This window comes from Hylaeus anthracinus, unplaced genomic scaffold, assembly GCF_026225885.1.
Source record: "Hylaeus anthracinus isolate JK02 unplaced genomic scaffold, UHH_iyHylAnth1.0_haploid 0, whole genome shotgun sequence".
NCBI classification, from domain to species: Eukaryota; Metazoa; Arthropoda; class Insecta; order Hymenoptera; family Colletidae; genus Hylaeus; species Hylaeus anthracinus.
The window spans coordinates 11,252,583-11,278,719 of NW_026533254.1; the positions used below are offsets into that span (position 1 = coordinate 11,252,583).

General features: G+C 41.1%; 1 protein-coding gene across 3 annotated transcripts in view; it reads right to left on the bottom strand.

Annotated features, from left to right (window-relative positions):
• The window catches only part of LOC128896358 (acid sphingomyelinase-like phosphodiesterase 3a), a 65,535-nt gene that overhangs the window by 26,820 nt on the left and 12,578 nt on the right, over positions 1 to 26,137 (bottom strand). For 2 of the 3 annotated variants that reach the window (XM_054159705.1, XM_054159704.1), the window contains exons 2-4: positions 3,322 to 3,396; positions 1,488 to 1,556; positions 323 to 494 (exon numbers count right to left, since the gene is read on the bottom strand). In XM_054159705.1, the coding sequence (XP_054015680.1) occupies positions 323 to 494; positions 1,488 to 1,556; positions 3,322 to 3,382 (302 nt within the window). In that variant the 5' untranslated portion in view covers positions 3,383 to 3,396. The remainder of the gene's footprint in view (positions 1 to 322; positions 495 to 1,487; positions 1,557 to 3,321; positions 3,397 to 26,137) is intronic. The other variant, XM_054159706.1, reaches the window with a different exon arrangement.

Below are 26,137 nucleotides of genomic sequence, written 5' to 3' on the forward strand. Positions count from 1 at the left end.
CAGCGAGTTAATCGCCTGTGAAATAGTAATAAGATCTTTACACGTTAATAATACCAACGATCAAACGTCCGTCGTTGGATCCGGCAGTCCCCCGATTCAATAACGCCGGCACCTCGGCCCTGATTAATCCCCATAAGACTCGGTTAGTTGAATTTCCTACGCCGCGATTACCATCCAATTAATGTCCGGCAAACATAATTCCTCGCGAGATTCTTATCCGGCGCGGCGAGGCGCGGCGGCGGTAAAGCGATTAATCGACCGTGGGGATGGCGGCGGCTCGTTCCTCACGGCCTGAGGCGCCGTCTGCGAACGCACAACCTACCCCGTCCAGAGGACAAATTCGATTCCTCCGCCGCGATGCGATGCCATTGCACTCGCCGCTGATTCGATCAAGGCCCACGGTGAATCGCAGCTATAGTCGCCGAACTCGCCTGCCAGCTTTTTGTCGAGCCGTATCCGCTCGGTGTCGCTGCTGCTCCTTGTGTTCCAGCACACTGAAAGCACGAGGCAAAAGGGAACGGTCTCAGCCGAATGAAACGCCACGTACACGGTGCACACGGGCCGAACAAAAGGAGCCAGCCCTAAGGGCGGACGCGCCGGGCGGGAGGGTGGGCGTAGAGAACGTGGGGACAAGTGATCTTTAAGGGAAAAGCACACCGGACGGGTCACGTACCGCCTCGCTAACGTCCAAATGACACGGAGTCGAGGGTCGGGGGTGGTCGCTGGTATGAGGACGCAATTTGAGGTACTGCTATTTCATGCGAGACTCGTGCCAGCTAGACACGCCAGGTACTTTAAAACGATCGGTAAATACAGGAGGGAACGGTGGGGATGTAGGCTCGATGCTTGGGCAACACTGGGACCATAGTGTATCTAGACATGTCGTAATTTCTGTTGCGAGTAGGTCTGTTAACCGTTCGCCTGCTTGGTCAGTTCTTACCTGTACCTTATGCCTTTCGTGAAACTGCTTCCTTCAAAACTGATTCTTTACATCTTTATGGAACTATATTTGTCTAGAGTAGTTGGACTATTGGATCTATTAAAGATATAAAATTCATAGGAGCCTTAGTTTCGAAAATGAAAATTGATAAGTTAGAAGCTCGTAATAAAAATTGAATTTCGGGAAAACGGTCTAGTTAGTTTTTCATTTTTATCTCTGAAACTGAACGTCGTATGAATAAACTGTAAATATAAAAGAAATCCGTCTTATCATATCCTACAAGCTGATATTTGTTTTAAATTCGCACGCCTCTTAAAATTTCCAGCAATAATCGTCCCCCAAACAAAGGATTAATCAAGTTATAAGTTCACTTTAATATTTTCAAGTAATGTTTCCGAATTTTCTCACGGTAGATCAATGTACTTGCGACAGAACTTCCGACAGGCCTGGCTGACAGAGGCCCAAGCCCCGAGGAAAGGAGGCGTACCCGCATGCAAGATGGGGTGGGGGCGATTCTCAGTATGTATGCCCGACGGGGACTACTTACTGCTCGCTGCGTTTCCCTGGGTGGAATACTTCGGGTCATAGTGGATGTCGGTGATGTGCCAGAAATACCCTGGAAACAGAGAAACGAGGTCGTACCTTCTGCATTTCGGCTTTTATTTGCATCCGTCGTGTCGCATTTGCATTCTCTCTTTCATTCCTACGGTTAGCCTCTGTAAACTGATGTAACGTCGCGTCAGGGGGACGCTTTGTCTGTGCAATCACGGAAACGAAAACGAAACGACAACGACAACGACAGCGCGGCAACGGGGCGTCGTTCCCGTTGAAAAAGGAACAAGATAACACCGCACCTAGGGGTTGAGGGGGGTGGGGGGGGGGTGGGGAGGGAGAGTGGAAATTTCCAGTCGGATTCAATTGAAGTGCATTCGATTTCTTGATGTAACGCGGATTGTTTGAAATTAACTGCACGACAGCCCCTTCCGCGGGAGGCTGAACGAGGAGGGGCTACTTTGCAAGGTAATTAGAGCGGAGATCGATCCGACAGAGAGGTTGGCTCCGTCAAAACAAAGAAGAGGGAACGGAATACGAGCGGAAAAGGGACACGCGACTACTCATTGTTTCGCTCGTCGAGATCTGTTCCTATTAATCAGCTACGGCCACTTTCGATAGAGTAATTGTGTGTATTTTGCGGATTTGAGTGGAGCGTGTTTTTCCAGGTATTTTTACACTTCTCCGAGACTGATTTTGCCCTCGGTTGATTGGTTGTTCCACTGAACTTTCGACGTTCTATTTAACCTTTATTAGATTAAGATATTTTACATTTCCAATACCGAGTACTGACGGAAATAATAAGATTCTGAAGCTGGACATCGCAAATTTGTATCGTTAGGGCGAAGATGAAAGTTGCAAAATATGTTTTGAAATATCAATGTTGTAAATATGGACTTTAAAGATAGTTGTTCGCGTAAGGGGACAAGCACCCCAATTATTTAATTTGAAAAAATTGATCGGTGCCCTGGCCTCTATGATATATGACAAGGTCAAGACCATCAGTGAGGTGTAACGTCAATAACAGGAGGCAGGAAATTGGGGCACCGTATTGCCGTCGTTTCCAGCGTATTATCAGAACGCTTACGTAGCGCTCGCTTCGAAGCGGCTTGTTAATCCCATCCATAATTAACCATGCGCGGGCAAAGTTAACGTACGACTGTCGAATAAATTCTCGCGCGACCGAGCTCAAAGAACATCGACCCACATTCCACAAAAGTTTCTCCCGTTCCTAATAATTTACAACAACCGTGCACGCGCTCGTAACACCGCTGAGAGGTTGGCGAGCTTGTCGATGCTTAAAATTAAAATGAAAAAAAAAAAAGAAAACGCTGTTTCCCAATTAAACAAAAATCCAATCACGATAAAAGTAAAAATATTTGTACACTCTACGGATGATGTGTATTCATGGATTAAGAGCGGAAACTTCACGAACATGTAATTCCATAGTAATAAACTGTTGGAAACCCATGAATATTTTATGCTTTCAGTGCAACTATTTAATACACAGACACGCAGACTCATGCGTACAGTTACCTATTTTGAAAATTAACTTCTGTGTTCTCCGTGCAAGCCCTTGGCTTATTTATTACGGGTTAATGATATTCACGCTAAAGGTTTTCATACTTTTTTACGTGTAGTATAACAAGCTACGAATAAATTTATCTAAAATTATGCATTTTATTTATCATATTACTCTAAAGAAATAATGTTTATAAAACTTATTTATATGAAAGTTGCTAGTTATCAACGAATAAAAAAAGGTTTTGAACGGTTCACACTGAAGCTAATTTTGTAATATTCCACAAGCCGTGATGTTTTATATTTACCTATTTTCCCTTGCACCGCGCACAGCCACGAGAGTAGCATCAGATAGTCGCGGATCATCATTCCGGGATTGGATCCTGTAATCACGTAATGCTCGTGTAAAAAAGTAGGCCAAACTCGGCCCGCTTCTGGTTTAGCGTGGTTCGTGCAAACGATCCGTGACACTGGTAATCCCGTCGTCGAAATCGGCGCCGATCGGATTAACATAATTTCGAGAAGTTAGAACAAGGCTGGAACTACCCGGCCTTATGAAATTTCATGAACCCCGAGGAGCGATCATTCGTGGCTCGTTTGTTCGCTGGGAATGTCTTGCAATGGGGCAGAATTCACTCGTAGCATGACAAAAATCGTTTATTGATTTCGGTGGATATTGCTTTGACAAATAAACAATTTGAATAGTTGAAATCTTTTTCAGGCTCGATGTATCGGAATTGTAATGTTGAAAGATGGTTTTCGTTCGTTAGAAATTTTTGGCAATTGTCAAAATATTAATTAATTGCTTCGTTATGGTTTTGTGTGTGAGGTTTGTTTTTCGAGGAAATTGGATTTGAAAATTCTTGAGATACGCGTGCGACGGATTACGGTTTCGGTTTCTACTTGCGGTAGCGTACCTAAACATTCATTGTGGTATGGTATTGTTTCTTTCCTGTAAATTGCACCGCCCTCCGACTAGTTAGAACCAATTAAAGCAGATAATAAGTACCGTACCGTTAGCAATGATAGTAAACACCAATATAAATAGTAATAGCAAGTATTGGTCAGACACGGAAGGCAACTGATACTCGATCGCGACATACCAAACGAATCTTCAACACAAATTATGAATATTAAATAAATCAAATGACATTGTTCAATAAAGACTATTAAATTTTGTCAACACAGTATCACTGTTATTTAAACAAAATATTATATAAACCATGTTATCTCGTTACTCCCTTTTTTAATCCGACTAACACGATATATACGATCTTCGTACCATTTTAATTTAACAATAAATTTAATGCAGTACACAAATATGATTTCAAATTTCATTCACACATGTGAAACTAACGAATCAATGATTCAATGATTCTGGCCCACTGCACGGCGAATTTCAATTCAAAGATCGAACATGCGTACCGCGAAAGATTGTTTTATTCGTAGCACGCTAGTTTAGAAGCACGCGCCGTAAAAACACTTTACAAGGCTCCTTTAACTGCAACGAGACCTCGTAAAAAGCGTCTGCGAACCAATAACGTCGGTCCTGGATCGTTTGACGACATGACAAAGAGCTGACGCAATGCTCGAAGCGTATAAATACATAACGCCCGCGAACGCCTTGCCAGCGACAGGGAAGACAAACGACTAAACAAACTTTTTCAGAGAAGCGAACGAATAATTCAGCACGCGTGACAGAGAGCAATCGCAAACAATTTTTACACTTTTCCTTTGCTTCGAACGCGAATTCAACTGCTTCTCAAACAGCAGAATTCTCAATACTATCGAAGACATTCGAAATTCTTCAAAGGGACTTGAAAAATGTCACAGTTCGAAGTACAAAAGATGATTACAAGCAAAAGTTGTTTAATCTATGTTATAACATTGCTGTTTCAAAAAAATTGGTTCGAAAAAGATTGCTATCATTTCGTGTTTGAATAATGTAATTAAAAAGAATGACTGATATAAATAAGAAATTAAAACAATAATTAAATGAGATATCGCTCCTACCCTGTGTAATAAAATTCCAATTTTCGTAAAATAATTAGAAAAACTAAATTCAAATATTACGAGGTGAACAAAATAATTCATCGAAAAATTGTTATTACAATATTTTATACAAAATTGCAATTCCACTTTTAATTTATTCTTTAATCGAAAGAATTTGTAAAAATTGTTACTTCCTGATAGTACAATATTGCAATTCCAAAAAAATTAATTAAAAAAACGTACACACTGTCGTGTATTGTGGAATTCGAGTTTTGCGTTGTTCGCCATACCTTTGCCATAACTCGAGCACTGAACAACTATTAATTATTCAAGGAATAGGCGACAGTGTAAATAAATTTCTCGTTGTAGTTATCAGATCGGTGTGGATATTAAATGACTTCGATGTATATTGTAGTCGTTGGAAAAGTTATATGACCGTTTAAGTGTCTCTTCATTTTCATCGTATTATTTTTTCATGATTCGATCAACGAGACCAGCCCACGAAGCCTTTCAAGTTCGCGTGCTACCTTTTTATTTCAAATTTTCACCCTCGATGGATTCTAACGGTAAAGCCAGATAATCGGGCGCGATCATCTCCGTCTACCCTCCTTAACTCACTATAACTTCTGGCAAATAAACTCGATCTATCTTGTTTTACGTTCGCTTTTATGTGTTTTTAAACCCGCGTACTATAAACTTCGAGGTCCTAATGGCTACCAGTACTTTTCCAAGTATGGCTTACCTTCATAATTATGAAGGAGGCTGGAAATTAATTGCGAATATTTTTTTATTTATCTATGTGACAGTTTTTTTCACATAGACTCGTATCTATGGATTAAATTCGAGAGGCCTAATGGGTTAGAAAATTAATGATATATGGGAAATTATGGGAAACACCTCTGAGTTTATATTTAGAGAACTTAGGGGATTTTAAATGTAACTATGTAATGCATAATGTTGAGTGACAAATTGATTTGAATTAAAGCGTAGTAAAGTGTATTTATCGTGTCGTACAATAAGATTGTAATCAGCTAAATTATTATTTCTCTACAATATTTGCTTTCATGTAAGAACGAAGAGAAATCATTATAACGAGTAATGGAAGAATTGTATTCTATATTTTCCACGCAACTAGATTGATTAAAATTGTTCATGAAATTAACTTATTAGGCTCTGGTCACGAAATGTCACTCAAATTTCAGCACACACGCGCCCAAACGCTGAGATAAGCACTCGCCGTTCCGCGAAAATTCAAAAATTGAAATATTCATTATGTATTAACCTTTAATTTCTTCCTGTTTCTGCCCAAAGAAATTATATTACAATTATACGAATATTATTAAAATTCTGTCCAAAGATTATTACATTTAACTTTCCGAATGAGAATTATATGAATGTCATTCCGACACATTTCGCGCACGTGTAATAAATTATAATTACGTATCGAAATTTGTTGTCACGATGTCAGCTTGTTGCCGACCTAAATTTTAATAGGCATTATCGATCCACTTGAAACAAACGCTGCAATTAGATGATTAAAAACGAACCTGGTAAATTCGGAGGCACACTTTACATGTAAAAACTAAATAAAACAGTTTCAATTAAGAAACGTACTGTGACAGCGTGAAAGAAATCGCGGTATATCGATTTATGACAACAAAAACTATGGTCTAGTTTCACCAAAGAATTCCAGTTAGAGTTGGCAAGTGTATCGTTGCAAGAAAGAGGGGTTATGTGATAATACACCTTGTCACGTGATTCAACGTTTTTGTCCGACATTTTTTTCCATCTTTAACGAAGCAGGAAATACGACACGTCCCAATTGCGTGACCAACCGTACTTAGTGATCGAATCAAGCATATCCCGAGCAGATCCGTGCAGTATTTGAATATATAATACTTTCTAACCGATTATACGAATGTAAAACAAATTTATTTGATCAGATGTCATGCTTGGATGTTCATGCACCACTTTATTTAAGACAGGGAATTATTTTGATGATGATTTCATTTTGTGCTTCAGATATCGTACATATATGAAATTAAGTTAAAGACACGATCCAGCGCATTCTTCAACTATCATACAATTATTAAAACAGTTGAATAAAATAAAAGTTAACGTTAAACGTCGTACAGTTTAATGGCGCGGATGCCTTCAAACATTCACTCCCGATTGATCTTGAAACCTATTTCACGCATCATATGAGCGTTTCTAGAATTCTCCAATATCTGTAATGGAGTTCGGAATACTATGAATAATGATAGGGTTATCACTGGTCCCCCTAACATTCAATTCAATTCCTATTGAAAGACTTGGAAATTACGTGCGATTAATATAATTCCTTCCACGATTAAACTGATTTTATTCACTTTTTAATCAACGTTTTCAATTAACAATTACGACGTCACGTATTCTTCCTCGACAAGGCTCACTCTCATGTGACGTCCAACACGATCCCCTAATTCTTCTTATCCGAGTACTACGAAACTTGAGGGCAAACCAGGAGCGCGTACCACTCGTATCAAATGACTGGAAACGCTTAACTATCCCAAGCAATCTTGGACAGAGTCCTAACTTTCATGACGCATAAAGTACGGCAGCGCGGGCTTTATGGCCTAATATAAATTTATATCTCTCCTCGGCTTAGGAAATACCGATTTTCACGATGCGCTTCTGATCACGGAACCCATTCGCCACGTTCGGGCATGGTCGTAGCTCAGAGAGATTGAACCTGGCGTATCACTCCCGCGAAACAGACAAAGAACATTTGATCGCGCCTCGGGACTGTCATTACGTCGGCTTCGTGACTCCGTCGGGTGTAACGGCGACATATTACCCAATGGCTCGATATGAAACACGCATCAGGCACAATTAACGCTCTTGTCACGAGCTTTTTACTCCCCCGTAACTGTTATTGAACCTAACAGGAGGAGAAGTATTATTTTCTAGAAAAATTTGCCTTTTCGTTCCCTGCCTTGCGTTCCGCGCTTCTGTCGCGAGCTTTTTACTCCCCCGTAGCTGTTATCGAACCTAACAAGAGGAAAAGTGTCACTTCTCTAGAAAAATTTGCCTTTTTCTCTCCTTCCTTACATTTCTTGATATTTTAGGGCGAGGTTGGAGACTAATGACTCATTCAAGTGATTGTTCGAATAAGATTCTCTTCGAATAACCACTCGAATAAACCACCGAACAAAATTTTACTCGAACACTGGCCAACTCTGGTGAAAGCGAGTATAATGACGCGGCTGGGGCCGATTTACGAGCCGGCTATTAAATCCACCGATTGAATATCGAGCCCCGTGATACGGTTACGTGTCGAAAAATGGATAGCGCTCGAGTTTCGCGGGCCCGTCAATTACATTACCGTTGGCTGGAGTGCTTCACGTGAAAAGAAATTATCGGGCTTCGTGCCCGCCGGAAATATGGGCATTAGCGCGAACACGTTGCCGATAAATACGCAATTTTGCGCGAATTTTCTCGCGTCTCCGGGGCTCGACCGATTCCATCGCGCAGCGTACGCACGCCTTGATGACGAACGCGGTCTGCAACGGACGTTCGTGTATCCCGGGAGTGATCGAGCAGAAATGAAATATTACTGTTCGGTCAAGTGGCCAGGCAAGAAGAAATTTCTTTATCGTGCTGGAGTAATGATTTTCAGCTTCCTCGACGAGGTGGAATTCATTTTTCCGTTAGAAAATGCGACGACTGCGAAGCATTCGTTCCTGGCACTGTGCAAGAGTAATGCTGGAATGAAATTTTGAAGCTTTTGTGGTTGAGCTGTGGGGCTATTTTAGGAATTATGAATTATTATTATACCTCTGGGTATTTATTCGAATTTTGTATACACTAATCAGGAACGAATAGTTCCATTAATAGTACTCAATTTATAATACAGCGAATCGGGGGAAGATTATACTTAAGTACGATTAAGTAGCGAAGAAGGAACAAGTAAAGAAACTTGCACGAGAGCTTCAAGAAAGATAACCAGTCTGAAAAGAAATTAATTTTCTTGGTATCATTTACTTGCTAATATCAGCTATCATCGGTTGTATAATTTCTATTTTTGTACCTGTCACATCCTTTAATATCTATTAAAATCATTATCCAATATACATAGAAGGAAAGTTTGCGTGGTGTCAATCGCCTCGCGAAGTGTGTGAATTAATTCCAAGTACAGAGAAGTTAGCATGGTATCCATCCTGATTGTCTTTCAATTAACGTCTACTTAACTCGTTTGGTTGAGTTACGGATCGTCGATCGATAAACGTCGGGTACAGATTATAATTAATCGGCAGATCAATTAAAAAGTTGGAACGAGCTTCAACCCTCCAGTGTTCACGCTATCATAGTCAGACCTCTCGATAAAGTTACTAGCAATATTGGCAAAATGTCAGAATACCTTATCAAAGGACCACAGCTGAACGTCGAGCCAAGATCTAAACCTAAACCCCTATCAATAATTCGTAAAAGATTTCGAGGAGACACAACTTCAGAATTTGCCTTTAGGGAATCGAATCGGTAGGGATTACGTACTGTAAACGCCTCAGCTTACTTATTTTTTTAGGATACTAAACGAATGTAAGCTTACGAAGCATCTTACGGCTGGGAGAAATTTAATTGAGGCTTAAAATTTTAATTAAGCTTTTCTGAAATTAAGCTTCTTTGGCTCGATAGTGATTGATGCACCGCAACGTCATCCCCGAGACGAATGAATGGACGACCCTAATAGAATGCGAGGTATAGCTAGCGCGAGAAGATACCAGGAATGGTTTGTGGTATAGTGGATTAATTTTTTATTAATCAAGAGACTTTGGTGTCGTTTCCCATTTGTATGACTTGGCTTGAGACTCCCTAAAAGACTGAGTTTAAAACTATCAAGATGTATCATGGAATAAAATAACTTGTCTAATGTTCTCAAATTCTGGTACTAAAATCTCCATTACAAGGGTACTCGTATTAATAAATCGCAGAACGAAACGCCAAAGGAATGCACACTCGGTAAGAGGTCCTATAGGAGCCTACTGAATACATACTGCACACGGAAAATTAAATTCTGGAGAGTTACAAAGTTTAATGTGAAATCCTTTTTCGATATGAAAAGTGTGCGGGCGATATTGCAATTGTGTCTGCTGCGCTCACCATAAACGCTTTTAACGTCGGCGAACCGTCTGTGTAAAAAGACGAAAGTGGACAATTACACGTAAAGGGCCCGGAATGATCATAAACTGGCAGCAGTATTAATTTCTATATCGAGTTTACAATTTTCCCCAGCGAGGGGTTGACGTAATAAAATCTTTTTCGCGACGCCGGCGTTTTCCGCGCAGCAATTTTAAAACGCGTTGCAGCGGTTCAGTATAATTTCACACTTCAGCCAGACAATCTTAATTTCTACGCTTTATCTCGTTGCAACGCACAGTGCATATATATATACAAGGTGCTCCGTTTAATTTTTACGCCTTGAATATCTCTACTGCTTTCGGCTGATGAAAAAAAAAGACCTTTTCGGTGGTAATTGTTTGCTTTGCCAGAGGCGGATGGTGTATTAAACGGGAATTTTTTTTAATATTCACAGAACTAATTATATTTAAGTAGATGATGTACATTATTATCTTTAGTGTTTGTTTTCCTTTGCTCTGGTCTGTATGCTAGATTGTTTTGATAATAGAATTACGTGTTGTTTGGATTAATAGAGCGACATGGTATAGTAACATTTAATCCGAATAAAACAATGTAGCTGCAAAAAGTTTGGCGTACATTTGATACAAAAGAAGATCAAATATTTTCTCAGTACTCAGTTTATTTATAGAAGTATTCGTTTCTTCTCACCCACTGGTACTTAATTATTAACAAAAATGTAAGACGTTAATTTTATGGAACATTCATTTTGACATAGCGGAAAGTAGTCAATTAGGTTAAGTGAACAGTTTAATTTCCGGCTTTATTTTACTCCCTAATAATCTGACGAGATATATATCAAGAGTTCACTTTAACTGCAGTTTTACTCCTTCGACCTGCCGGAGCAGTTTGTAGATAGACCCTCTACAAATTTATGGAACAGTAGAATCGACGAAAGTGGAAATTGTCAATTTGGACAGTAAAATTAGACAGCAGAAGTGAATATTGAATTGAAATGTAAGTAGTTTCGTTGTTGATATTATATAGAACTAGGAAAATTGGGCTTTGTGTATATTCATCTAAATAATTTCTATTTTATATAAAACACTTTACTTATTATTCCTGATAGTTTAATTCTTTTTCTCTCGTCGCTGTGGAAATGTATCTAATGAGCTGCCTAGAGATGTTCAATTTCGGACTATTAGGATATAAGTCATTCTTTATCAGGTGTAATTCATGTAGAACTAAATGGCTTCAATGAACAACTATCAAAAAAAAAAAAAAAAAAAAATAAAAAAAAAAATAAAAACTGTTTCATAAAATCAATTCAAACGATGCTTAATTTTGTGATTTCGATGGAGCACACATCTAAAATAGAGACACAGTTCTCGCGATGCAGAGACGCGAAGCATCGACACACCGAATTCTGTCTGCCAGAGAACGCGTCACAGTCGACTGAATAAGAAAGCCCTCGCACGCGCCGCGAACCATTAATCCAGTCAGCTTCTCAATTGAAAAGCAGTAAAGTTCCACAAGGGCCAGATGGTACAGGGGGGGGGGCAGGGGTTGGTCGGACTACTCCATTATTAACTCCGCGCTTTGGCTGTACGGTTTGAACAAAGTACGTAATCTCCGAGTAAAACTTGAAGATCCCCTCTCGCGTGGCCTCAAACCCCCCATACGTCACGATACGCCCCGGCGAAAGCCGCCTAACTAATACGTCATGTCTGATTAATTAGCGTAAACTGCGCGATACGTGACCCGAAAAGGATCGCACCCCTAATGCCGTAAGAACTCTCGAGATTATTACCGCATCAAGCTCTGATCCACGTCGAGGAGGTATAACGAGCTCATAAATGCCTTTACACTCTCTCGCGACGACGGATCGAAGAGTTGCCGGGGGATGCTAGAAGGTAATCGTCCTTCCGGTCGGTTGGGCCCAGTCAAACCCCGTCCCGATGACCTCGTAGTATGGTTGGAAAAATAATTATCGACCGTCCACCGACACAAACACGTTCGGCAAGGACAGGGCTGCTTTGGACCTGGAACGACGGAGGACGTCACGAGAACTGAAGCGCCACGAAAACCTCGATTATGGCTCTACTCGAGAGTGTTCCACCGGTAAGCCTATTAAGAAGTTCGAACACGATCGATACACAAAAGAATACGACCCTTTTCCAACCCTCTTAGTGGAATTTTAGGTCTTTCGAAGCTCGACTGGGGTTTAAATCCACGGATACAAACAGCTCGATTCAATGGGTCTCTCGCGACAAAGGAAGAAATAGTCGCAAGGAAACTCTCGTTCTTAATAGACGAGTACCACTGTACTTTTGCTTTAGTTTTACATTTCATAAATATGCAGCAACAGGATTCCGATGAAAGACAAGGTAAGGAGTCGCGTGAGTCTGATGCAAATTGAAGGTAACTCTTGATCTCGGTTACGAGTAAATAAAATCGATCTTATGTAGCAGTAAGTGCTGCTATACTTCACGGAGTTTTATATTCCATAGAGAGGGATGAAGGTGGGTACGCTCGAATCTGAGGCACAACAGTCGCCTGAAAACGGCAACTGCTTAAGTACCTCCGACAAAGAGGAACGAAACAATCCATAGTCCAACTTTCCGGGACCTAACGATCCGGTACGGAATCGTCCACTATTCCCGAACTCGAACGACGGTGATCTGAATAACGTTCCGTTGTTTTCTGTGGCGCGCCACGAGTGCTCGGAGATTAACCCCGTGGCAGCGTGGTTTTTTAAACGCTACACAAAGGTCAATTACCGATAAAGTTCGAAGGAGCCGTACGCTCGTGGCGCATAAAAGACGCCGGATCGTGGGTGGGGTTGCAAGCCACCGTGGAGAGCTTGGCGACGCGAGGGGAGTTGGGTACAAAGTGCCGGTCGTAAACTGGTGCGGGGGAGACAGTCGAGCGGTCCTCCTGGTTGTAAAACACGGGCGTACGTGGCGGCGAGTTAAGAAATTGTCACGTGAGTCGACGATAGTTCCCATTTGGCGACGGCCACGACGAGGAGGGGGGGGGGCGGGGGCGAGAAAACCGGCCAGCGACGGACCACCACCCCTGATTTTTGCGAGATTTAAATCCTTCGGTAAGGCGGGCACGTCCTCGAGAGCTTCACGTGACAGGTCGCGTTTAAGGCACGACGCCTTGCTACTTGGGACACGCGATTTCGTCGTAAACGAGCAAGAAATTTTTGACACGTTTATCTCCCCCCCGCCCCCTTAGTTGGCACCGTCACTAGACCAGCAAGCGTGGATATGTGTAGCGTCGTAACGAACGAACGGATAAGCGACGTAATTTATAACCGGATACGAATATTCCGAGGGATCGATCTGCTTTTTTTCTTTTTTTTTTTTTTAAATACAGTAACGAGACTTAGGGGTGATATTGGCGTGATCGAGCGAACGTAGCTCGCATTGATCCAGCGTTGCACGACGAATGGGTGGCGTCTATGCGCTCGTACCGTCAGCTGATAAGAGCCGCGCACGTAAAGGTTGGGTAATGTCACGTATCGTACAGGGAGTTACAGGACTCTAGGTATAAAGGCTGGGTGGTTAATGGAGCCTCGTGGGGGAGAGGGTTGGTTTTGAGGAAGTTGATGGTTTGATTTTAGGAAGCAGCGGTTACCATGTGGTGGCAGTTAGGTGACAGGTGGCACGTCCAGGGGTAGAGTCAGCTAGAGTCACCGGTTAATGGAATCGTTCTTAAGTGAATTATTTCTTCGGGAATTAATTGCGACGATACCGACGAAGGTCTTGACTTCTCCTTTTGCACAATGTTTACATGTATCCCGAAGACTAGGAAAATATTTGTTTGAAATTCTCTTTATCGAAACTAAAAGAAGTACGGGTCCTTAACCGGTAAACAAAACTGCTTACTTAGTGTACTACTTTGATAATGGACATCGATTCGTGATTTGTTTGTTCTGGCGATCCTGTTCCACGTTTAACGCGTCCCTCCGTTATTTTTCTTCGTAATCCTCTTCAAACTCTCTCACGTTCCTCGGCAACGGGAGTATTTACCGCGGTTCCCTCATTCTGAGCCAAACGAAGTCCTAAATACCAAACAACTGTCCCCTTTCGCGACGAACGGCAAATACCATCGAACAAATTTACCAACGACTCCAACAGAACAGAGAACCACGGAAATTCGTGTAGCGCAAATGACGTTCTCCCATCGAAACCGCATCGCCACTCATTAGTGACAGGATTTGTTCTCGTTGACTCTGTATAAAGTTATCGACCAAAGCCTCGAATTCGGACTTCGATACGAACCAGCGGGTTTGTATCTGTTTGATCTCGAACCGCAGATGGGCAAAATTCTTACCTGAATGCGAACATCCAGTTAGCGAATCAAAGTTAAATGACTACTGATTCAAATGGTGTTTCCTATCATGGAATTATTCACTAAGGGATAACGTTGGTTTTGGATTTCTACACCCCTAGATAGCGTTGATTAACGAACCACTCGCCATTAGATAGTGCTTAATAGCAATTAAAGCTGCATGATTCAGATGGAAATTGTTATGTCGCGACTTAACTTCGTTCTTCCTACCCAACCAGAAAAGTAGGACGCGGAAAAAGAGTGAAAGGGATAGGGAACCCGATAACTTCCAATTCAGTTATCGAGAGGAAAAATTAGATTAGTTAGCGAAGTATTTCTGCACCTATTTCTCCAAGAGTCTTCCTTCTGCTCACGCCGACCACGGCGTACACTGTTAATTTATTACCACGCCAGCTTGCTCCTGGAAACCCCAACCCCTAACGAAACCCTGTAATTTTTGTGTAATTTAGTTCCGCCTCGATAATTCCTGCTGGTCCGCAGCTGCGAATTATTATCGCGGTTCTTAACAAATGAATCCGTCCGTGCATCTTTCCTCTTAAATTTCAATTTCCCCTGTAACACCGCGTTCGCCTGTCTAATTTGAAAATCTCATCGCTTCCGCGACATCGTAATTGCATCTAACTCTCGGGGATACAAATTCCCAGTTAAACGTAAAACAAATTTCTCCTGTCACGTAGGCTTCTTACAATATTCATTGACATTATAGCTGGTCTTTGTACGTAAATATATGTTATTATTAATATTCTTTTGGCTTCCATATTATTTTTTTAAATATATTCTTCTATGTGAATGATTACTTAATGATTGTCACATTTGAAGGTGACCACTCAGGTGAAAAAATACATATACGTAACGCAGTATATGGTTTACAACTTCCATGATCGTTTTCAAATGCGAAAAGCATTAAATAATCAATCACAAAGAACATACATTTTTAAAACTAATACGCGAACCAAAACAAAATTAAGAATGTGTTACCTACGAACTCTAATCACAATAATTCGTAACACCTTGTCTCTCCTATAGTTTTAGCAGACATCCCTGAAATAACTTTGAATCTCATTCGAATGGACCCAGACTCGCTTCAATGTTCTCGAGGAATAATTTCGAAGACCATATGTAATAATCCCCCCCCCCCTCTCGCTTCAACCAGTCCGTTCAATCCCCTAACACCTCTTTTATTCACGCTGTCCCCCATCCAACGCTTTCTGGCTGGAAATTCTTACGCTGGACCGCGCGATTCTTCCAGACATTACGAGCTCCACGCTCGTTAACTTGGCCCGTCGCCAATCAATGGTGTACGTATGGACCCTGGGTGCATGTACAGCGGCAGGGCTTCGCCCAGCGAACGGAAGTCGTCAGAAACTTCCAGTTGGCACTAAGCGGCCGAATATCCTGCATGCAATTACCCCTGGTGCAAACGTTGGCGCGATCCTCGCGAATCCAAGTTGTTGTTTTACGGTGCACCAGCTTCGAAGACTTTCAACGACGGGGTCCAAACTCGTGGCGGAAGCGTGAAACGTTCCGTGAATTCGAAGTGCCGTAATTCACGCACTCGAGTGAGAAAATCGGGCCTTCCGGGTCACTTGAAACCGGGCTAACGATTTTTGTCTCGAACGACGCCCTGACTGACGAGGTCGCTCGCCCTGATGGTACGTTCACCGCGGTGGGGGATGATTAACGTCGATTGTGTTTCGTGGTTAAATTGTCACTTGAAAGCGGGCGTTACTGCGGTTCCACGATGCTATATTATTAATTTCACCGTACTCTGTATATTATGTTCTATATTTAATATTATGTAGTCCATGCCTTGTGTTCCACGTTTTATATATTATGTACATTTTATACTGTATATTCTACGTTGCACAACTGGTTATTTAATTTATATTTCTTTCTTTTTATATTAATATACAAATTACTTATGAAGTTTTTCCTTTGGTCTGCTTCGAACGTACTCGAGTCACTCGTTAAAACTGTATTATTTCTTTCTGGGCCATCAGAAGCCATTGCACGTTTGTAAACAATAAATTTGTTTAATTGAACCTCTCTAATATAAAGCATAAAACTTGTGAAACATTGTAATTTGCTTTTTACTGAAAATCATCGCCATGATAGAACCATTTCAGATCTGAAAATTTCAAAAGTTTTGACCTGATAATTCCATAAGTAATTTTTAATTGTATTCCAAATGAAAGTTTAAGTTTCCAGCGCCTCCAAAGTTAGTTGTAGTTGTACATAACAATTTCAATAATTTCGAGTTTATAGTAGAGCTTTTAAACGCAAGTTTAACGCCCAAAGTACCTTATGAGGCAGCTTCCTAACTTCGAGGAAGAAATCCCAGCAAGTAATACTGGCTTTTGAAGCTTTTCCCCGTAACCTATACAACATGTAATCCCATATATACGTAAAAGCTCAAGCTGACAAAAAAACCTACAAAAGAACCTCCCGTGATAAATGTAGGTTCAAAGGACCAACGTCCCAAAGTAGAGCCAGCCATTCTTGAGAAATGACTCTGGGAATAAAAATAAGAAAAGGAATGTCAGGGGGCGTTGTGTCACCGATTTTTAACACGCGAGGCAAGTGTATGATTTGTGTGTACTTTCACGTGAAATTTTACCTGAATTCTTTAACAAACGAATTCTTTATCGTACTGTTGGAATAAAAGAATGAAGCCAGCACGAGTCATTTCGCTCCAAATCGATCACTTTTGTCCTCTATACCAGGGATAACGTTCGAATTGAAATATATCGCAGTCCACGGGAAAATAGCGGAGGTTTAAGTCATCAATTTACTGGTTTCGGTATTGTTTAAAAAATATAGATCTTCGTAGTTGGAAGTTATCGGCGACTTTTACGACTCTTTGTACTCTTTTAAACAATTTCGAAAAAATCAAATTTATGACTTAAATCTGCCCTATTTTCACATGGAGTGAAACATATTTCAATTTGAATAAAATCCCTGTCGACGAGTACAATAGTGATCGATTTGAGTGGAATGACCCGTAACTAAGTCGACCGGCAGACCGTGTGTTGTGTTATATTCCACGTTCTAAAATATCGACAAAACGTCGCTTGTGTAACAAATTAACGAAGCAATTCTATTTGTTGTTTTCGTTTCAATTCTATGGCACACATGCATGTCACTAATTGTCGTTATCAATCATACTAAATTCGAATTCGAGAAAATACTGCTTGTACAAAGCGGAGATGGGCAACATTCAAATTTTTATTCTAAGATTAATACTTAAACAACTGTTTATATCTTATTCGTCATTCTAGATACTTTCCAATATTAATATGAAACGATTTTTTCTCGACTCTTTTAATATGGTTTCATTTGGAATGTTCGCAAAATTATTTGATATATCTAAACACAAAATTATAGTTCTAATTTCAACGATAATAGTTATCGTAGCAGCAAGTGTCAAATTGTAATTTTTTTTAAATGTGTACAGTGGTCTTAAATTTACTCTGGTGTTCTTATAACAAAAACTAGATTGCGGTTATCCGTAAATTGGAAAATAATCGCAGACGAATCCCCAGCATAAAAGAAGAGTTTGTTCCACGTATCGCCACACGACACTCATGACAGTATCAATTACGATATCACTGGATAGTATCGGGTAAATATCTGTGTCTAGCCGACAGTTGTTAGTAACACCTCTGTGATTGTTCGCGATACAATCGTCACCCATCCAGATTGAACGGTGGATATTTGATTTCACGTCGACGACAAAACGCGTCGAATATTCGTGCAACCAGCCAGGGCGTAGCGCGACGTCGCGACGCGGAATTGACGTTGAAACGCGACCGCGGAAGAAAGGGAAAACTATCAAAAATAGCAACGAAAAACATTTCCGACGACGACGCGTCCGACTTTTACAAAATTTCATTTCCACCGAACGACATTTACGTCGTTCAATCGCGAAACACGATGCGACTTTGACATCATTCGCGTCCACATAATAGGTACCCCACATGGAAAATTGACCAAGTTTCAACCAAAGTAAAACAATACAATTATACATAGATATGTTGAAATATATACATGGAGTCAGTCCTCCAACCATCTTTAAAAATGTATGTAACTTAAGACATATTTGTATTATTTTTTTAATACTTTCTTAAAGAGAATCTCCATCTAATTGATTCATAAATATCATCAAAAGCACAATAAATTATTACTCCATCAACTCATCTAGATACAAATTTGAAGTAACGAACAAATAAACACAAGATTTCACTGTTCGATCGAGTTAAACGAACTGAATTGACAATGCGAAACTGTATTCTTTCACACATCGCTTCCATTTGAAGAAAATCGACACGAAAGCTATTCGGGGCACGCTGTTCCGTATTTTTAGAATCGATTCTCTTGGAATCAGAGCGTCCTGTGCGAAAATATTGATCTAAGTTTTCGCTCTATTTGTGAACGTACAATCGCCTGCTCGTTACGAAGATTATTTATATATTTAACGGAACATCCCATTCAATAGACGCTGGAAATCGCATGTGTGTTTCATTCTGAATCTACTATGTATATGTAATCTCTTTTGGGAATTATCGTGCAATTAGTTCTATAAGTAACTGTTAGTTCTCAAGTTGTAAATTTTATCAGCGAGCCAAGAGTTTAAAAATTTCAGAACGCTTATCTACGTTGTTTAAGCGTGCTCGCGAGAAACAAACGAAGCATTTTCGAGCAGCCATCTAGACAAAATTCATTCCAAGGGAAATCTGAGCAAATCTGCGATATTTGTGTCGAGTTCAATTCAATTGATTCAGATGCTTAGGAGGGATTATGTGGGAACTATACAGCTGAAGCGTATTCGATGGGATGGAGCACTAGCTCATTGTATACAAGCTTCAATGTGCGTGTATCCTGAGTCTTTAGTTGTATGCGTTAGAAATCTTGGAGATTTTGGGGGGAGGGGGCGGCAACATTGGAAATGTTAAGGTATACGTTTAGTAAATTGAAACGTACATAAGGAAACAATACACGAATAGAGTTTTCACTTTCCCGAGAGAGGGTATCTGAATGAACAATAATTGTACGATTGTTAAAAGTTAAAAAACAGCCCCTTCCATTGAAGAACCATAAAGATACACGATGTTCCCTCAAAGTCCTTCCATTAAAATCCCCATAACTTCCAAACTAACCGAGCTTTCCCTTTCAAACTAAAACACCCTACGACCAACGTATAAATCTACCGAAGAAAAATAATGCCCAACAGATGACCCCGATAGCGTCAGCGCCAGAAATTCGGTACTACCCATTATTTTGACCATACCGGGGGACGCATTCGCGTGATGAACTTCCCAGGCGACGTTGCACGTGAACAGGCAATCATTGTTGCTGGTATTCGGGTTAAAAACGACGTTACACGAAGGACAGATAGTTTACGGTAGCCGTCCAATTAAGCAGCAGCTTGCCGTTGAATTACCAACGAGCGAAGAAAGGGGGATAACGGAGAGGCCTGCGCTCGGCTCAAAAGAATCATGATTAGAACACGGATTTGGCTTCCAGGGGGAGAAAACCGTGCCGTTTCACGGGCGAAATACCGGCGAAAGGAGCTGGAAGGAGGAGCTTGCAGCCCCAAGACCAGGAATTTCCTGCGCCGCATTCTAACACGCCAGGCGATCTATCTATACCGTTTCCTTTTAATGCTGCTCAGCCGCTAACGCGCGGCTAGAAGTGTACAATCCAGAAGGGGATCCGGAACCGTTCGATTCGTAATACCTACATCCTTTTTCACTCTGTTTAGAGGTGGGGGAGATCTCTTGGATAACTCCGAAACATTTCCAGCGAAACGCGAGCTCGCAAATCAACCCCCTGCCGAGGTAATATGTGATTTCCTGTTCCAGTAAAGCAAACGCGATACTCGATCTTGTTAGTCGGACACGGGGAGAAATTATTGCTGGTTAGGTCGAGGCTCTTATTATACCTTGTCCTTTCCATTTTCCCCCTTTTTTTTTTTTTGACTGTTACTGGTTAAGCCCAACTCTGTCATTATCCCTCGTGCTTTCGCATTTTACTGTTACTGGTCGAGTCAGACCTTGTCATTATCCTTTCCTGTTTTGTTTTCTGGTTATTGCTGGGGAGGAGTGACGATCGCTCTCCCAAAAAGAAAATTAGATTAATCCTCTATACCTAGTAATTTTCAGATAACGTACTAATATATCGAAATTTTACCAAATAATTTTAGTCTTTTCACAAAATGACGCGATGACTGACACCACCATCAAGTTGAAATATTTTAACAAAATAAATGCCTTACAAGTTGTTCGCAGAAAACAAAAATTGGGCCAATAGAGGGTTAATGTATTTTTTCTGTATGAATTTTTACAACCTTTTGCAAACCTTTAAACGTTTATTTACTCGTTTAGTATTAAAAAAGTTGTGGTCATTTATTCCCCATCGATGTGCGTTATATTAATTTGCAGTATGGCAAGTTTCTTTATTCTATTTTACGTTCTAATGAATAAGCAAATTTTAAAGGTCATTTTATAATTATAATCGCTGAGAAAATCGTTCGCAACGTGAAAGATAAAGAAAGATGTTTAATTCTTCGGGAGAACGTGGTAAGCCATTATATTTCCAACACGTATCAAGTGATACCCAACGGACCAAGAAAAAGGATATTACATTCTCCTATCAAATTCTTAATCGCAGTTCTTATTTTTCACTCAGTCTCTCCGGAAGGACGTTGGAACCGCAACAGCGAGATGAAATTAAACTGGATTCTCCAAGAGGTTTCCTTCGGTTCGACGAGAATCCAGAGGTGTTCGCTGGTAAACACTTTCCAATATGGCGGAAGATTTTCCAATCCGTATTGTGTCAGTACTTCTCAATGTGCAGATTGTAGAAAACATTTTGGAAACGTATCTCCTGAATAGGATAGACAGTGGTAAAGGTTCCTCTAACGTAGATTTATTCGTAAAGGCAGTACAGTAGTGTTCCAAATATTAATAAAATTCCTTTCTCGATTTCATCATTTGCGTATCTTAAAATTATAATTCCCGAAAAACGACAAGCAATGATAAAAGTTACGACGTTTCAACTATTCATAACGCAGCTGCAATCATAAAGTGAAGCACTATAAAGATGTCTCGCACATCGATCAAATTTGTTGCTCGAATTTACGATCAGAAGTCATTCCCACGTTTTAGTCCTGTAATTCCTAAAGAACGATAAACAACGATAGGACCCATTTCAGGTATCTCTAACGCAGATTCGCTCATAAAACAAGGGAATGTTTACAACCAACATCAACTCTTCAGGCAATTAAACGAATCGAATACCTTTCGTTATACGATCCGTTTGAGTTTCACCAAAAAATTCTCTACCCTGCCTCATTTATTGATAACCGTCCCTACCGTATATCCCAAACGTATCAAGCGACACGTAACCAAGTAAGAAACCCAACATTTTATTCTGATATCAAATTCTTAATCGCAGTTCTCATTTTTCACTCCAACTCACCGGAAGGAGGTTGGATCGACCACAGCGAGATGAAATTAAGCTGGAGCCCCCAAGAGGTTTCGGTTCGGTTGTACGAGGGTCCAGGTGTGTTTGTTGGTGCTGCCAGACCGGGTAGATGCGATTCGATACGGCGGGAGATTTTCCGGCCGGTAATGGTGCAACGAGTCCGATAGCCAAGGGGATATATCTCGCGGTATGTCGATATCAATCGGATTAATGACACAGCGATATCCGCAAGAAGGTGAAAGAGGACGAAAGGGAGTCGAAACGGAATTGTCGTGGTTGGATGGTTATCGCGCACGGGTCGTGAATTAGAAAAAACGCATTAACATCCCTCGGATCGCCGGGGACGGCCGTTAGCGGGACAAACGCCATTTTGTGGACCGTCGCGATGATATTGCCCGTTCGAGGATTTATTTCCGAGTCATTTCGTCCGGTTCTCTCTGTTTTATTACCGTCGCGGCGTCCTCAATCGCTCGCGCTTTATCCAACGAGCGCGATAATCCGGCCAGAAAACAAATTAATAATTGGGAACCCGTTACGGTTACGGGGGAGCTGCGTAATTAAAAGTTCTGACCAATTACCAGGGACAAACGCGAGGCAGGAAGTGGGTTGTAATAACGCCCGAAGGCAGCAAAAAACGTCGCCAGTTCGGTAATGTGACAACGGAATGGGATGATACGTACGTACACGCGCAGCGTGGGTGAATCAGAAAGTGAAAAGAAAAGTAACGCGACCCGTTGCTTGAATCCGGGCTAAAAAAAACGATGGCTGCAAACGGAGAACTGCTGAAAATTGTTGTTCGAATGAATGTCGCATTTGTTTCTTTATTTTATAAGGGTACGTAATCTGTTTTATGCTACAGCATCTAGTGTAGCGCAGTTAGGTTATGAGATTTCATTTACAAATTGGAAGACAGGATTTTGATCAAATACAGAGGTATGAACTTAAATGGGGATTAACAAGCAGTAAATGTGATAGTGAATCGTTGTGAATCATATGAAAATTGGAGTTCTAAAAGACAAAAGAACAAGTGACTATGGTGTTCATGTTGGTTAGGAGTTTGTACCCGAGGCGAAGGGGCCATCGATCTCCTCAAACGATGCTTGAGCGTCAAGAGCCAATGAAGGGATTGCAACCTCCCTTTGAGGACCTTTTGATTTTCTTTATTGCGATATCGACGAACTTCAGACTCATAAGTTTTATTTGTCTTTCTTTTCAAAGAAGGAGAATGAAAGTTCCTCGCAAGGAAACTTGGAGATACAGCACCAAGTGTATTGACAAAGGATGGGGAACCTAGAATTCTCAGAGATCCACATATACTGTTAGATGATTTGTCGCTTTTACAGGTTGGTACGGAGAACACAGGCCACAAGATGAATATTTAAAATCCTGTTAGTCAATTTTGCTACGTAGATCACATAGACTACATAGACCTACATTTAAATGTGTCTAGGTCTGAGTTATATCTGGATACGTACCCACATGTATCTAGGTCCAAGCCTCATCTTAGGTGGAACTGTTCACCAAAATCACCAGCAGAGTTGTGTCCGTTGTCTATACATCTCTTTCCTAATGCTTTCTCCTAATGGCTTTCAATTTCGAATTACTATCCCCCATGTCACCAATCAGCATTGCACAAAACCCCTACAGACTGCAGTCCCTGAGTTCCCAGAAAACTTCCCCTCGCCCCACTTTTGCTACCATAGAATCCGTCCGAGTCCTTCCAGAGCTGAGACCCCCGCAGCCCAGTAAACAATCGCCACCAAGTCAAACAAGTGATCGAGGTTTGGCAAACACGGCCAGCCTGCAACATTTGGACACCGCGATGCCCAAGTACGCCACATCAAAGGTAACGCCATCAGCGTTAACAGGCTACCGTCAAAGAGCGGACCCGTCCGCGGCCAGCTGGTACGAGAAACAAACGCTCACGGTGCAATCCACCCGCACGGTAAAAGCTTGGAAAAACGCGACGGCGATGGCCTTGATCGTTCAACAGGCGTTAATTCCCAGCTCGTGCGACCGGTTATGATTCTTTCCACCGTTGAATTTATTCCTTGTACGTGGCTGCCAGGACGACAGATGTATACTAGAGATTTACGTGAGCCCGCGACGAGTCACGGGGCGCACGCACGGACCGGACCACGCACACGGCAGCTCCGCGGACACGCTCGATAATTAATGGTCAGTTTTAACGCGTTCTAAACGCGTGAAATACGTCGTCGGGAGCTCTCGCGATGATTTACGACGTGCAAACGGCTTCTTGAGGCGACTGTGCCTCTGGACGCACGTGTCTTCGTCGGACATTTGCATACTACGGGTACGTGCTCGCGCCGACTCTTCGGAGGTCTCCCGGTGTTACAGGCGGAAATGTTGATGGAACTGGAGGGCTGTTCTAGAGGCGCAGTTAACTTCGGGGCGGACGATTCTCGCGCAATTTGGTTCTATGGTAATTTCGGGTTTCGAGGAGCAAAATAGTGTTCTCGGTGGATTTTATGGGGGTGGGACTATGCTGGAGGGCTGGAGAGATTGGTGATACGTAGAATGGTCGAGATTCTTGAAAATTAGTGGTTTAATGAGTACTCAGGAGGAGTGTACGAGGGATCAATTGCAACATCCTGCTAAAAGAATCATTTCCTAATTATTAGAAATTTTGTAGAAATTCAAGTGTTATAATAAAATAACGTCACATGTTGTTTCTACATGGAAGAACTCAGCTAAGTCCGTTAGTCTTCACAACCTTGAGGTTTCTACATAAACATCAATTTTGAAAAATAAATAAAAATTTAACACTTGATATAATATAGGTAAAACTGCAATTCTTCTAAAATTTTTCTGTAGGTTTATCAATTTTTCAAACATTAATTTGCTGTCTCTCCATTAAATCCTGACTCCTAACAAATCCGATTTCTACTCAGGGAAAACAGTTTACTCTCTCGCTTCGATATTCTCGGAGGGCTGAAACGCATAACACTGTTAACCTAAAATAAGAGCGTCTAATGACAAATTTCGTTGGTAATAAGATCTCAGCTAAGGGCATTATCTAAATAAGGACGGTTCTCACCGTAGACGGGACCAACGCCGCCGAGTATTTCGCTGCAAACGGTTTAATTATCCCGCTGTCTTATGCTCCGATTTAACGCGATGAAATTGTATAGTAAGGAGAATTTAACTGTACGTAATTTCCCGCGAAACGAGCGAATAGCAATAGAACACCGTGTCCCGACCTGGTGCACGAACCAGGACGTTCAGGGAAACGCGACAAAATCGAATAATGATTATTTAATACATGGCAAAAGTTGAGAAATCAATTCTCATACTACAATTTCTGGAAATAAGTGCCGAGGTTAGATGTCTGAAATATGGCGAAGAGTCGACGAAATGGAGTGCAAACGAAATTTAACGGAAATTTAGTAAATCTAACGTTTAACGTAACCGGATCGTTATCGATCGACCTAATCAAAATTTCACCCGCGCATCGAGTGTGCGTCTCCGTAAATATTTAAGATCAGTTTTCTCGGGGAATAGAAGACGAACTGGTGGAGATGTTTGCTTGTCAAACTGCATGTACCGCGCTTAATGGAAACGAAAGCCCTCGAGTGGCTCCAAATTTAATAAACTATTCATCGTCGAGAGCACTTTCAATTCAATATTCCGCGGGTATTTTATAATTTCAATATACACAGCTGCTCAAAAACGTGAATGCGCGTTGTAATGACACAGTAAAAAAAAAAAAAAAAAAGAAGTAGATTCGACGGATTCCTACCACGAGATAAATTTAACATAGCCGCTCATGGATTTCACGAATTTTTTTATAAAATGTCATTTGCATGCGGCACGTATCGTTCTTGCTTTGAGGGAACATTAATATTTCTCAGAGGTTAAGTGCCCTCATCGTTATATGCTAGATACTACTATCAACGTGACCCGTTTTTTTTTTTTTTATACACGAAGAAACGATCTTACAATTGTTGGAGACCAAAATAGGGTCAAAGAAAACTAAATAATAAAAAGCAAGCTGAAATAAAACGAATTGGAATCTTGCATTAGCTTATAAGAACCGACGTTACAAGAGTTTGAGGTTATTTTCAGAACCAGCCATTAATTATGCTACGACACGCACCCTTTCTTCTATACCCTTAATAAAGACGTCTTAGTACAAATTATTCATAAACA